Source organism: Cygnus olor, chromosome 5 (genome assembly GCF_009769625.2).
Source record: "Cygnus olor isolate bCygOlo1 chromosome 5, bCygOlo1.pri.v2, whole genome shotgun sequence".
Taxonomy (NCBI): domain Eukaryota; kingdom Metazoa; phylum Chordata; class Aves; order Anseriformes; family Anatidae; genus Cygnus; species Cygnus olor.
This window is the reverse complement of record NC_049173.1, coordinates 18,770,041-18,785,487: the sequence shown is the minus strand read 5'-3', so window position 1 is coordinate 18,785,487 and position 15,447 is coordinate 18,770,041. Positions and strand designations below refer to the sequence as shown.

General features: G+C 39.7%; 1 protein-coding gene across 2 annotated transcripts in view; it reads right to left on the bottom strand.

Annotated features, from left to right (window-relative positions):
* Positions 1–15,447, bottom strand: part of KCNK10 (potassium two pore domain channel subfamily K member 10) — a 71,230-nt gene that overhangs the window by 28,577 nt on the left and 27,206 nt on the right. For both annotated transcript variants that reach the window (XM_040559531.1, XM_040559532.1), the window contains 2 exons: positions 8,108–8,225; positions 5,400–5,560 (listed from right to left, as the gene is read on the bottom strand). In XM_040559531.1, the coding sequence (XP_040415465.1) occupies positions 5,400–5,560; positions 8,108–8,225 (279 nt within the window). The remainder of the gene's footprint in view (positions 1–5,399; positions 5,561–8,107; positions 8,226–15,447) is intronic.

The following is a 15,447-nucleotide window of genomic DNA, read 5'->3' as shown; positions in this document are numbered from 1 at the left end:
GTCCCACTTCCAGCCCCATCTTCCAACTAAGAACTATTTTTTCCTATTGTTCTTTCAACGTTAAGATAATGCATATTGCTGTCTTACAAGAAAAAAAAAAGTTTTTATCATTTTCATACGACTTACAGGTGTCTTAAGTCTAGAGTACACCATTTGTCGGGAGGTCAACAGGCAAGCATGTTCTCTAAGCTGAAAACTGGAAAGACAGGTGACAGATGTATAATGATTCTTATTCAGTGAAGCATGATTTGTTTACAGGGGCACTGCATTTCTGAATAAAGTAGTGTATTTTCTTGATACACAAGCTTCAGTGGTGAAGACTTGCCACCATCCATGTTCTGGCTGCTTGCTCACATCCCTGTATTCCAATCCATGCCCTACAAGCTGTGTTGCCAGACTTGCTCTCAGCATCATTGCAGAAAGCCACAGCAGTGAAAGGAGTGATTGAGTCTAGGAACTGCTCACCTCAGAAGCCAGAAAATCCTGGAGTGCTCTCAGAAGCATGATGTGCCCACACTCAAGGTCTGCATCTGTACCAAACTGCAAGATGAGGGAAGATCTGTCTGGTTATGCTCATCTCATCTACTTCCAGCTAGAATCTAAATACTCATTACAAGGGTTGAATAAAGACTATCTGAATCTAGCCTATATTTAACTCATGATAATGACAGGTGCTGCATTCTGTAACTGTGCACTCTGCCTATGGAGTGCTTTCCTTTCTATCTTTAGATGCTTGCAGCCTGTGTGTGTACAGAACAAGCCAAAGGAATGGAGCTTGTTCTGCTGTTTATTATAGAAACAATCTCAGGCCATTCATAAGATCCCTCACATATGCAAGATAATAGTACTACTTTTATGGTTTTATGCCACCTTGGAACGTATATTTCATTTCTGTAGTGTCTGGAAAGCTTTGCCAGCTGAAAATGATTACAAAAATTATCATATTTTTAATTACATTTTGAGTTTTTACTAGATTTTCTCAGATGGGAGCATTGATTCATCACTGAACCCAAACATTGAATGACCAGCGCATATACAGTGAGTCTGGTGACCCTGTACACACCCATTTTTTTGGAGAATCATATTTGTACATATGTGAAAACAGACTAGTGGTTACTTTCTGCCCTGGATTATTGAAGATAGGATGTATAGGAATAATCAGTAGCTGAGTAGGTAGGGCTTTTATGGAGGACACTTTAATTTGTGTCTCTGACCTGGTTGATGTTTATTTACTTGTATAAAACAGGATAATTCTAATAGGAGAGACAGCATAAATTAGCCAGTATGTGATGTTTGGGATACCTCCTTGTAGCCCAGGCAGTGTCATTCTGCCAGTGCCTCCCTTTCCTGAAAAGGTACATTAAGTATTTTGCAATAAAATACTTCCAGCCCTGCCTAGTCACAGAGAAGAGAATAATTGTTTCTCTGGTTATCTACACACTGAAATAGTGGCAACATTGCTTTGATCATCAACAAGATGAGCAGTGGCATGGGTCCAGCACCGGTGCTGAAATATTCTGTCAATACTGTGGAGGTAGTGTGCATTTGATAAAAGCAGACCTCTTTCCCCCTTTATGAAGTTCAAACCATTCTTAAAATTCACACAGAATGTGTGGGCTGATCACTGCAATAGCTAAACGTGGCATTCTTAGCCTCTAATTTGTGCTGCTAATTAACGTAGGTTTGGAGGGCTCCACACAGGTCATGTCAGAGGCAGCAAACGTGCGCCAGTACAACTCCTCTGGGAGAAATCATCCCTTCGTCTGTCTGTCTAGGCAGGGGCACGCTGTCCCTTGCACAGCATGGGCTGCATGCTCACAGTTACACTGTGGCATGGAGCAAGAGACCTGTTAAGGAAATGCATTGGGTAAAAAGGCTGCTGTGCTGACACAGAAACCTTCTGCTGGTTCACAGCTGCCCAGGTATCTATCTATACTGCCCCTGCTTAGCTTCAGAAAGGATCCTAACCACAGCACAAGATCAAGTTTTACTTCAAACGCCATCCATCTCTACAGACGATGACAAAGCTGCAAGGATTTCAGAAACTCTTGGCTGCCCCAAGGCCAGCCATGTAGCATATGTAAGGGTGTGTGGGATAAACTGAAGTGACTGAAGACAAGCAGAAGCAACATGTTGAGGCATATGCACATGGAAACTTGACAGAGTATCCAGGACACATGCAGTTTCTTCCCATTTCCTTCCACAAGGGCACAAGCAGGACTGTCCTAAATCACCCATGAGGAACTCACTAGAGAGGTAAGGACCCACTAGAAAGCAAGAAATATGGGTAGCTAGTGAATGCCAACTTAGAGACTCAGCTATATGGCCTGTGGGTGCAGACCCTAGTGTTGTTTTTCATTTCTCTGAATTGCTTTTTGAACTGGGATGATTAGAACTGAGTATGATGCTCATGGTGCAAGTGCACCATGGATTTGTGTAGTAGCAGAATGGTCTTTTCCATTTGGTTCTGAATCCCTTTGCTGATACTTGTCCCCTTGCTAACTGCAGGTAAGTTTTGTAGTGTTATCTTCAAAGAGCCATCCGTAGTAATCCCAGACCCCTTCTGGAATAGTGAAATGAGATGCCATCCCAGTCTGAATATATTAGGATTTCTTTCCTCAAACTAAAGAAATATACATTATTTTGTATTGCCAACACTGGATTTCATTTATCATCTTATCATCCCTTTGCAGCTTTCATTTTAGATGTCCTGAAATATCCAGAGATGCAATTTGCAGACTCTGTCACCTGCATATTCATCCTCTTGTCTGAATCACTTCAGACCATTTCTGTCAAAACAATAAGATTCCAACAAGGACTCCAGCTGAATCACGCCAATAATGCTAACATCTAATCTCCGTTTCTCCTTCAGAGACTTACTGATGCGTGAGACCTTCTCTCTTACCTCATCACAGCTTGATTTTCTTATAGGTTTTGATGAGAAAACTTCTTAAAAGCTTTCAGAAATTTAATACATTAAATCACTAGGTAGTTATTGATACACAGTCAGTGACCCTTCAGCTAACTTCAAAAGATTTATGAGGCACACCACCCAACATTTTCTTAGCTCTAATGTCTCCTTGGCATACATTTGTTTCTCTTAGTCTCAGATTCTAACTATTCTGCTAATTTTTATGTCCTCTCTTTAAAGGTTGTTGCAGGTTGCTTTACACCGACAAATATCTTGAACTTGAACTCCATGTGGCGACAAAGTAAGAAACAAGATTTGCATGTTGAACTAGCGAGAAACAAAAGCTACACATAGATCTAAATTTTGTTCACTGCCCATGATTAAATCAAGTACTGTTACTCCACTTCTGGATTCTCTGATTAGATTCAAACATATATGGTGTCTGACAATGTAAGCACAATGTAATAATTTACATTAATACTAAATTTATAATGGTTATAATTTACATTAGCTAACAATATATATACATTGTGTATAATATATTAATGATAATATATAATGTCAGGTGTTACGTAAGTAATCATACAAAGTTAAACCACTGATAATAATACTAGTTATTAAGATGCATGCAAACTGTAAACTACTTCAAGCCTATTTCAAATAGCTGAACCTTATTACCAGGAATATTGAAGGAAATGATATATAACCCTGTACATCAAATCACTAAAGAACTGATATGACAGATTTATGAGAAACAAAGTAAAAGGAGTGAATATATCTTAGCTAAACAAGGGGACCACAGATCTCCAAATTGCTTTGGAAGCTGACAGACTACCAAGGAAGAAAAGGAATAGTTTGGGTGGTTATATAAAGCAAGCAACTGCATTAACTCAAGAAGAGGAAGGAATACTTTGAGTACCAAAAGAACTCACACTATGTGCCAAAGGACTATATTCTGCATGAAATATTAGTATCGGCATTCATTTGTGAATCTTAAAATGCTTCAAATAGAACATGTATTATTTTTCTTTGTAAACTACCATGCTGACAGTTTAATGTTTTTTTTTGTCCAACTCATCCAGAAAGCCAATAGTACAGCTGAGAATTACTAAAAGATTTTCTGACTCTTAGTTCATATCATAACTACAAGCCTGTAGTCTGCTTCTTGGGCAGAAGCAGGCTGAAAGCTTCAAAGATTCCTTTGAGGTGAAGTAGGTATAATAAAAAGCTAGATTAAAACAAAATTAGTGATCTTGGATTCTTCTGTTTTTGCAGGCCCAGTCTGAGCCACCTTTCAATAACCTTATTTTCAGATCATGAAAATGTAGGCCATTTTCAAGTGTTCTCCAGTCAGGCATGTAAATGCTTACTCACCCCTAATCACCAGTCACCTTTTCCACGTTTAGTCTGAGAGACACTCCTTATGGCTAGCCTGGGACACTTCACAGTAACTTAATCAAAAGGGAAATTGCTCATACTCCAGTTTAATACTCAATTATTTCCTTTAAAAAAACAGTTACAAGTCATTTGCTGTCATCTGTAGGAATGTTTTAAAAATAGGTGCCTATTAAACTAACCAGTTTGGACAGCTTTTCATCCACTCCATCCCTGGAAAGACTTACCTCCAGTTACGCCGCCTCCAAGGGAACCATCACACAGGTCACTTCTAGAAGTTCTGCTTCAAAGAGAGAATCCCTGAAGTGAACCATCGGCAAATTAGCAAAATAGCATTTGCCAGGTCTGCGGCAGTGCTTGCGAAAGAATTGCTTATGGTGATACAGACCCAAAAATAGATGGTACCAGCTTCACAAAGGGAAATTACATGAGCTCCTCAACTCTAGAAAATCAATATAGAAATCTAGTGCAAGATGTACCCAAGGTACAAAGGGTGGATAAACACCTTGAAGACAATTCCAGACATTGGTATTTTGCCAGTTCTTGCAGTTGCAGATCTACTCCAATACATCTGTCCTCTTGCAGTGGAAGTAACTCACTACTCAACCACCTCTCTTCCCAAGCTCATATTTACTCCGGGTGACCCTGCTTTCCAAGTCTTTTAGGCTTTATTAGAAATACAGTCAGAACCTGCTCTGCATCCCTGTTCCTCCAGAAGTTAGACTACCTTCTTTTTATTTTCAGTGAACAAATGTACTTGTCAAAAGTAACCTGTGGTGTTTGTTTTTAAGGCTGTTTTAAACCAGTCCTTGTAAGGAAACTAGCTCAGTAGATACATTCCTCAGAGATAGCTTATAGTCACTGAAAAACGTTGGGTCGTCAAAAAGGAAATTCAGAGCCTAATCTATAACCCCTGCATCACCACCTAGACAAGTCTTTTTCTCTCCACTGACTACAAAGGCTCTTAAGCATCATCTCAGCTTGGTATGTAAATACTTCAGGGTGCCTAACATGTAAAAAGGACTGCGGATAACAGCAACAGAATTAAAAGCAAGTTACGCAATGCAAGCAAAAAAAAAATGAGAGAGCTTACTCTGAACACTTTTTCCACCCTTGCAATACCCTTCCCGAAGATGGTTCCAAGTTGGTCTCCAATCCCAGCCAGCAAGAAGCCGAACAGTGGAATTCCAAAGATGGCATACAAGATGCAGAAAACCTTGCCTCCAACAGTGCTTGGGGCAATGTTTCCATACCCTGCAGAGAAAAACAATGATCAGAAACTCAGACCTCATACACACCTTTTTAGAAAAACTAATGGGCTGTTCCTGCAGAGATGCCTTTGTTCCAAATCTAATTCTTATTTACAGGTTTCCCATGGCATGATGTCACTTCCCAGACAAGCTACCCACTGAGATTTAGTTCTTTCTTTGTAGCCTCAGTTACCCATATTTTCTATAGATTCCGGTCCTACCTAAAGTTGTTTTTTGATTAATTAATCTAGTTTGACTTATCATGGCACAAAAATCACTCATTGTTGGCCTGGTGCCTGCACTCTTCTGCTCCTCTAGGGCTCTGCCAATTATGTCCTGACAAGAGTGTGATTTACCTGACAACACTCATTTTCAGTGGTTAGTTCATAATTTCCTCACCCGTCCTCACCCAGATTAGTGTAAAGCAAACATGCTTGGACTGCCTCTTAAAGCCACAGGAAAGCATTTGTCAGAAAGACTGTGCAACATACAGGAAGGGAGGAGAATGCACTTAGGAACAGGAATATGGGGAATACATAGTATAGTCCTTTTTAACTGCAGGCCAGAGACGGTTTGATCTGAAGGTGATCCAGAGACAACGTGATTGTAATAACCAGGTCTGTAACACTGACACTGGATACATCCCTCTGTCATGGGATGGAGAAAGGGCTACACTGACACCATCCCTCCACCCACAGTGCCTTTCATGGCTGCATCTGTGATCCGAGATTTCTTCTAAAAGTCCAAGAAAATACAGGCGCCACCACCCAGTGGACTGAGGTTGACCAAGTAGTCTGCTGAGTGTCTGCACAACAGAAACTCTAACAGGGCTCTGATGGATAAAATAAAATCATTTTCATGCCCAGACACAATATGTAGACTTTATGCAGCCTATAAAAATCTCATTCATTGAGAACTTAAAGCAAATATGGGCAAAAATCCAAGCTCTTTTCAATAAGTTATTTAAATAGCAGATGTCAATGAATATGCCTACATAAACTATGCCTACACAGTGGCATTTATTTTAATACGTAATTTTAAAGCTTGTCACTTGGGTCTATTGAGTAAACAAATATTTAGGGAGGGTTTCCTAAACATTTGATTCAGAAATGTTTCCTTTATCTCCGCCCCCTGGTTTTATGATGCCATTAAAAATACGTGGTAATGTAGCTTAGTATATCGAGGAACACACCAAGCAGTACAGTCTATATGATCACTCTTTCACCCTCACTCTGACAACAAAGTAAAGGCACAAGACTCCACTGAGCTAAAGGTACAAGACTCCACTGTTTGGGCTGATCACCACAGCAAGTCTTGCAACAGCAACAGGACATTTTGTTGTATTAGCTGTGTAAAGAACTTAAAGAATTCAGTCAGACTCTCGCAATTTAATGGAGGGTTATGTCAGATAATTTGTCTGCACTGTCACCAGTGTGTGTATCACAGTCAAAATACAGAAAAGCACTTTATCCCATATTTAAATCAGAAGAATACTCAAAAGCAATGCAAATAAAAAGAAAAAATTAGCTCATGGTTTCTGAATAATGTCATCTCTTGACCTTTAACCAAGACAACACTGAAATCCATCTTAAAATTATCAAATCACTATAAAATTATCAGGAGATTAACCTTATCATCAATGTTATCAGTTTTTTTTTTTTTTTTTCCTTCAGACCATCTTCTGAAATCCCAGCTCCAAAATATCCTTCAAGAGAGGAACTGCTACACAGAGGACAGGACAGAAACCAGAGCACATCTAAACTGAGCATTCAGAGATCAAGAGGCTAAGTACATTGGGCACAACGTATAGGGGACACAGACGACAAGGGCCTGAATAATGAATTTACTAAAATGAGTGGCTCAAGAAATGTAAATGGAGCTTGTCAGAACACCTTTCCTGTAATAGAGACAAATGTGAAAATATTTCAAGGCCAGAAATTCTAGAATGGCAAAAAATATATATGTTTCTACGATTCATGGAATTCTTTCCATTAAAGTATTATTAGTATGAAAGCTAGGTAGGATTTTAAAATAGGATGTGATACTTATGTGACTACAGTTCCACTTACAAGGAGTACGGTATAAGAAGAATTGCTTATAACAAACCAGAGCATAAGCATAATTGATTTACTTAGGAAGAAGGTTACTCTTATGGGTAAATTAACTTATAATATTAGACGTCAAATTCCCAACAAGCATATACCAGTTATTTCATCTGGTGCTAATTCTTGATCTTTTCAGTGAAAATTAAGACCACCTGCATTAGCATTAAGAAAAGGGTTATAAAACCTTAGCTACATCAGTGCTACTTGTTTTCAGTTCAGCATTGCTATTCTATCCTAATTATGGAAACAGCTTCTAATATTTACCCAGATGCTCAGTGCCCCTAATACACACCAGAGGCATACCTTCTGAGAACTGAGAGAAATATAGAATTAGTACAGAAATAAAGAAATCACTTCGTTTCTTTGTGATCCTCAATTCCTCAAATTTATTTCATGACAAATGTCTCAGTGTAACCATGTATTTTAAAAGACAAACATAAACATACCTATCGTTGTGATGACTGTTCCAGCAAAGAAAAAGGCACTTCCGAGGTCCCAGTGACTGCTGTTGTTAGAAGAATTTCCTATGGGACTGACTCCTGCATTATCTGCATCAATAGCATGCTGCAAAGAAAAGACAACAAATCAGCCTTATGCGTGCCTTACTGTATCCTATGCAAGTCAGTATAGGCTCCAAAAATAAAGTTATAGGACCACAGGAACAGGTTAGATTTACTTTTTAATACCTGCTTGAAGTAATAGTAGCATACTCTGTAAGCAACATCTGAATATATGACTGAACTAAATAGATATTAAGGTGGAAGAAAGACACAATTTATAGACAAATCACAAAAAGATACAAAGCAGTTGAGAAGCAGAGGACCAAAACCACAAAGAGATCCATAAATATTGTTCTTGCAGCAGTAACTGCCAAAGGAAAAAAATTCCCCAGTGGGAACAGCTGACGTTCGAAGCAGAAAGAAGGGTGGTAAATACAAATAATATTCATGAAGTCAACTGAAGCAAGTCAGCCAAGGATTTTAATTCCCAGATAATTAATAATTGATGAAGTTATTTATATTTTATGCTAACTAAAGTAATATATATATATATATATATATTGGCCATTTAAAATGAACAAATAGGATAGCTATGGAAGCATCATGAAACAACTTTGTGATCAGGGATTGGGGGATGGAGAATGGAGATGGAGGGAACAGAGGACTTCTGCCAGTATCCTATGGCTGACAAGAAGGGGTCACTCATGCCCCTTCTAGCAGTGAGTTAACGTGAGTTTCAAAGTCAGCTTAAGCCAACATGAATCTACACCAGGAAGACAGAACTACACCAGCTGAAAAATACTATTTCCTTGGGCTAGTATAAGCAAATCTGCTCTGCAGTTTATTCATCACATTGCCCCACAAACACCAGTGCCATTATAGGGAAAGGAGTTGGAGAAGAGGCACGTGGACAAGAACAGAGACTAGGTGTTTGTAAGGAGATCAGTACAGGATAGCCCTTTTCCACAGTTGTGCTGCTACATGTCAGGCTAAGCTGATTGTGAAATTACAGCACGAGCAAACTCCAGACTGGACTGGTTGCATTTCCTGTGGGCAGGAAGCCAGGGCTCCTCAGTGCCTGTCCATACTTCGAAGAAATAGGGATATAGAGAAAGGAAGTGTTTAGGACCAAACCCTTTGAAAGGGTTTCTGTATCAGTTGCTGGCATACTGCAGCTGCTATGAAAGCAGAGATCATTTATTTGTTTACCCAGAAGAGCGTAAATCAGCATAACAGACAGGTTGCCTGTTTAAATAGGCCATGACACGCTGTCAGCTACCCTGGCACCTTACTTCTGCCAAGGAATGCTGGTTGCCTTCCCCTTGAGTGTGTGAATGTCATCAAGCTAATTACAACACTTTAAGCACATTTGAGTTTACACAGTTTAGCAAGTCTTTTAGGGCCAAGCACTAACTGCTCAAGTTAAGGAGTGTCCTATTGCCTTAGGTAGCTTTGAACTTCTCAGGCTCCCTTCATCATCCAGAACAAACCAATTTTTTCTTTAAATCTTGACTGACATCATTCATTTATAAATATCTAACTAGGCTGGGCACTGGCACTGGCTCCCCAGGGCAGTGGTCACAGCACTGAGCCTGCCGGGATTCAAGAAGCATTTGGCCGATGCCCTCAGACATACGGTCTGATTTTGGGATGGTCCTGTGTGGAGCCAGGAGTGGAACTCAATGATCCTTCTGGGTCACTTCCAACTTGGGATAGTCTACTCCAATGCATCTGTTAAACACATGGTATTTTGTATATAGTGAAGGATTTACTAGGAGGACAGGAAATAGGCAATAATAGCAGACTAGCCCTGCAGTTAACAGTCCTTAAATATGCAATTTGGGGTCATGTGATGATTAAAGACTGCCCTACCACCACCACCACGAGTTCAGCTACACAGATGTATCCTGCTAGATGAAGGGTTGCACAAAGCTCAAACAAGAACGCTATCAATGGCGGGACTCTCCCAGTTCACATAGACCATGACATTTTACAAGTTTCCCATCTGTGGAAATTCAGACTGGCTTTGCAGCATAACCTGAAGAGCCACCTTATCCTGGAGTAGGGGAAGAACCAATTTCCAGAGTGCTAACAGCTCTGTTAGCAAGCTCTCCACATTCAAGGCATTTCAAACTACTTGTTTCAGGTATTTTTATAGTTTCACTATAAACTCATTATAAAGAGTTTCACTCTTACTCCTTTTCTGATCCCTTCTTCCTTCTCCAGTGGAGTTACATACACAGTGCACAACTTTTAAAATACTTTTTATGAATCCTTCTTTAATGAACATTTATTAATCAGTGGTAACTTTTCTTATGAAATGCCACCTATCCAGGGAAGGCAATGACATGAAATATCTAAAAGGGATGAAATTGTCTCTCTTGCTTTTTGAGTAATGGATGTGTTCTAAAGCCAGTTCAAGATAGGAGTGAGGGAAATGACAAAATTACCAAAGAAAATCCAAGTATCCAATTTTTATTAAAAAACAACAACAACAACAACAACAAAAATAAACCTGATTTTAAAAAACAGAGTTCAGTTCCCTATCATTGTACAGGTGTGTATTTTACTCTTGGCCCCTTAGGCATCAGCACACTGCAGTCCCTCAGTAACTGAAAAGGCCTGGTCTGATGAATTTATATGGGCCTGAAGGCAGACCCCACAGCAAAAGCCCAGCATAGGTGGTGACACTGGGATGACCAAGTCCTGTATTTCTAAAGAGAGTTCAGTCCAGACTCCATCTCCATCTGGAACAATCAGTTCCACCTGTCAATATTCAGGCAGTAATATTTAAAGGATATGAAGCATGGGCTCACAGTAGGCTGTCTAGTTCCTAATATACAGGACTCCAAGTCCAGTGAAGTGCATAGTGAACATGGACTTTCCTCATCAAATGTCCTGAGTTCCTCCCCGAACAGAAGATCGAAACAGTATTTCTTGTCTATGGGTAAATTCAAGAATATTCTCCTTGTAGTAACAGAAACTGCCAGGGTTTCACCGTGTCAGTCCCTGCCGCAGCAATGCTATATGAGTGCTGGGCTCCAGCCTGCCATGGGCAGGCCTGTGCCCTGCCCTGCCACAGGCTCCTCTGAGCTGAGCCCTGACCCACGGGCTGATGTGATGGCCTGGCCTCAACCATCCCCATCCCCTGGGAGGTGTCTGACAGCCTGGGCTGGGTGCTGTTCCTGGCCACCCCCAGCCTGCCGTGCCCCTGGCTGGCAGCGGTGGGGTCCACGTCTACTGTGCTACAATTCCCTCAGCCTCTCTGACACGAGTGAATACCTCGATCAGTAATTAAGAAAATTAGCTCAAGAAAAAGTCTAGAGTCATGCCCATAGGCAACAAGATAGCTGGGAGCTACTGCAGTTGATGAGGAGACAGGAATCATGCAGACTGTTTCTGGCTTCTCTGGGAAGAAATGCTTTTATCTGGTTCATTTGTTCACGTTTCTTTAATTTCTCCAGTACATACCAAGCACGAAGAAGAAAAATCTTTTCCGAGGATGAGCACAATACTATTCTTGAGTGCTGAGCTACTCAAAAGATGCACCCCATGTGTATACAAGGGTAGGAATTTGGTAAGAACAGAAAAGAAAATTTGTCATCTTTTTTTCTAGTAACATTAATTTCCCTCCACAGAGATCACGCTAATCCAATAATGATTATATCCCTCCACAATTCTCTTCCAAGCAGATTCCTATCACGCATACAAAAGGTTGTTCCAATTGCCTTTCATGCTCAGATGTTCCTCTGTTATGATTATAAAGATGCTTCTCATTACTAAGCAGCTTTTAAAGACTAATTCCTTAATAACTTTTCTCTATACTCGCTACATCTCTCAGTCATCATTCTCACTACACCTTATACAGTGATTAAGGGATCCTCATTATAAACTCCCACACTTTTCCACAACAGAATTGTTCAAGGACTGAGCCCAGCAATTTTTTTCAGGTATAATAAAAAGTAATAGGTTTTAAGAGTCCATCCCTTATATATTTCTGCCTATCCTATAAAGGTCTTTAGGTAACAATCAGCCAGATAGTGATCTACATACAGTTATAAAGTGATTCGATTGTCATGCATGCACTGTTCCAGAACAGTGCCAAGGATCAGTCTGAATAGCAGACCTACAAAATTCAACAAGGGACATTCACAGAGATCTAAGTTCAGAGGGCTTAGCTCCCTGCAAACGCCTTAGCTAATTTCTGGAAGCAATGCAGCTACAGAACAGCTGCAGTGTTCTGCAGCATCCTAGGCTCAGTCTGTCTCCTATACAAGCACTACAATCCCTGGACTGAAGTCACAAACTAGGGTGCCTGCACGTACTTAGACATGATGCAAGAGATCTGAATTATTTCTTTACATCACTTTAGAGTGAATGACATATAACAAAGATCAGGGTCAGAAGGGAAGTTGGGACATAGAGAAGACAGCCTCCAGAGGCAGAGGGAGAAGGTTCAATAATCAGATATTTACCATTGTTTTTCTTCACAGCACAGTCTTTTCCTGTCTTCAGCAATAGGCAAATCTTCCCCACAGTTATCTCAAAACACTTTTTTTTTTTTCTGCTCCATCTAGAGCTTTCTTCTAGCACATGAAATGCATTCAAATTTTCTTCATTTTACAATGCAACACCCTGAGAAGACAAGCAGGTTTATAACTCTAGTGAACCTGCTGAGCAGCTGAAAACTGCAATATCTTCACAGGATATTCCCTCTCTTGCTTATCTTCAGGGGAAAAGTAGTTCAGAACACTAATCAAAAGTGCCTATCCAAGATACAAACTCTTACTAATATAATTAGCCAGTAAAGTCTGACTCACTTATTTCCAACTCCACTTCCTTTTCAGCTTACAGACTAACTCATTAGAGTTGCTGTAGTCATTAGTGGACATGGATAACATGAGTTAGTTCCCAGGTGGGTTATTTTTAAAAAGATTTTTAACTACAATCACTCATACTCCTAAATGAAACCCTGAAGGAAGAAGAAAACAGGCCACCAATAACCTAAGTAACTTCTTACAGTAGCAAGTCACCCTCTCTTACATCAAGGTGCAGGGCTCATAATGAAAGTACAGCTCATTACAAAAGCTTTTACCTATACATGGTGCACAGGCTACACAGAAAAAGAATGTGAATACCCTTGTCAGGTCCATAGGAATTACTTTGCCAAAACATGTTTGTAGTCTTCCTGCATGCCTCTCCTAGTTAGAGATGACATATTATCTTTCTGAGAACACATCAAACCTCCAAGTGGGCATTATTACAAAGGCAAGGTGACTTTTTTGACCCCAGCTTGTCATAAGCATATGCCATGCCATGAGAACAAAAAAGTTTCATAGTATCATGTTAGCACCTGTAATAGTAATGTTTGTTTGTTTGTTTTTTCCAACTATATGACCAGTCACTTGAGTCTTGCTGCCTTCTGTTATTTTTCCATATGGGTACAATACAGATACAGCTAAAGTCAGTTGAAGCAACTGAAGTTTCATTCTCTTTTAGCATGTTCTAGATCTCCCTTCTCTCTCACTCTTCAGAAAACTCATCTTCAAAAGTACTGAGATAAAGCACCTAATTTTACCACTTGCTTATTCTGGCATTCACCACTGTGCCAAGTAGTAGATCACGTGAGGCATTAAATAATTAATTTTTTCTACCACAACAAAGGTCTTCAGGAGCAGAAATTAGGTTTAAAAGTGTACAGTGTAAGAACTTCCACTTCAAGTGACTTGAGACAATGTAGACTGCACTTTATAGGCAGAGAAAAAAATCTCTGTAATTGTGTTAGCATTAGAGAGAGACCTGGACTAAGCCCAAGAGATAAATACAAATTTAAAATACCTTTGATCTAGATTTGCATCTTCCTTGGTATTTACACTGCTTTTATCACCGTATTACTTATTAAGTCTATGAATGAACTTCACAGTCTGAACATAGCAGTATCATTATGGCTATTCACATTTGTGCAACCTGTGCCAGTATTTGCAATTGGTTGTTGGAGATCAATTTGGAAAGCATGTCTTATCCACAATGAATTTTTCACAGCTTCGTCATACAGTGCCATACATCTTCCTTACAGGTTTTCCAAAGGAAAATACTTTGAAAGATTGAAATTTGGGCAAAGGGGTAAATTTTTTCTTTACTAGCCTTGCAAAGACACTCCTTTCCTCTTCTCCTTAAAAGATTCTTCCAGTCACCTCCATAATAAAGGATATAAAACAGTTATAAAGTCTCCTTTTTTGCATTTTTTCCTTATTCTCCAAAGCAGAGAGCTCAATGAGGATAGTCATTCTTCTGAGTGCTATCTGTGTTCATCTAAAGGCTGTCAGGTAATCAGATGACATTTAGTCAGGTGATGACTACACACAGCACAGCAGCCAGGACCCATAGAGGTTGCCACATCTGTCTGAAATCACAGTTGTAAAGGCAGATGTCACATTTGGTGCAATGCAGTAATCTATTCTGCCAGCTAGGGAGATGTCACTTTTGAGATCTTCGACATGAAGGCATGAAAGCACAACATTAACACCCTACATTACCTTTGAAGGGTGGTTCACTCTTCTTCTGTGCAAATCAGTTACAATCAGAGTTTTCTGTACCAGCAAACCCAAATACATCCCCAGAGCCAGGTTCAGCCCCAGATATACAGAAAAAATCCAAAGGAAGTTGTTCTTTATTGACAAATGAAGACAAATTCACATCACTTGGCCTTAAGACACTCACATGTTAAGCTGCTAAACACATTTAATTTACCTTTGCAAAAGATTTCCAGTTACCCAGTGTAACGCCTGAGGACATAGTGAAATCTCAAGAGATGGTAAGATTTGTTCAGAATGCCTGCCTTCTAAAGACACAGCATGCCTGTTTATTATTTTAATATCATCACTTCTGAGGTGAAAGAAAGAAAAAATACTGTGTAAAATAAAAACTAAAAAATGCAAACTGGTACATAGCTTAGCTTAGAGAAGAGGGGCTATTTAGAAATCTTCGTACCGCAGTCTGTTTTCAGGAGTCTACCCTCATGTTGAGGTGCTTTGCTTGTCATACCTATTGTGCATTCTGCTTTCTGCTAGAAAAGAAAGCATATTGCATATCTTTGAATAGTGACATTTCCATCAAGGAAATACAAACTTCTTCCTTTCCATATTAACAAACAAACAAACAAACCTGTAATCAGCCAGCATACATCATACCTAAGGAGGTGAGGGAAATGCTGATCTCTGCAGAACTGCCATGAGAAATGCATGTGAGCCAATAACCCTGACCAGAAGAATTCACACTGCAAACCA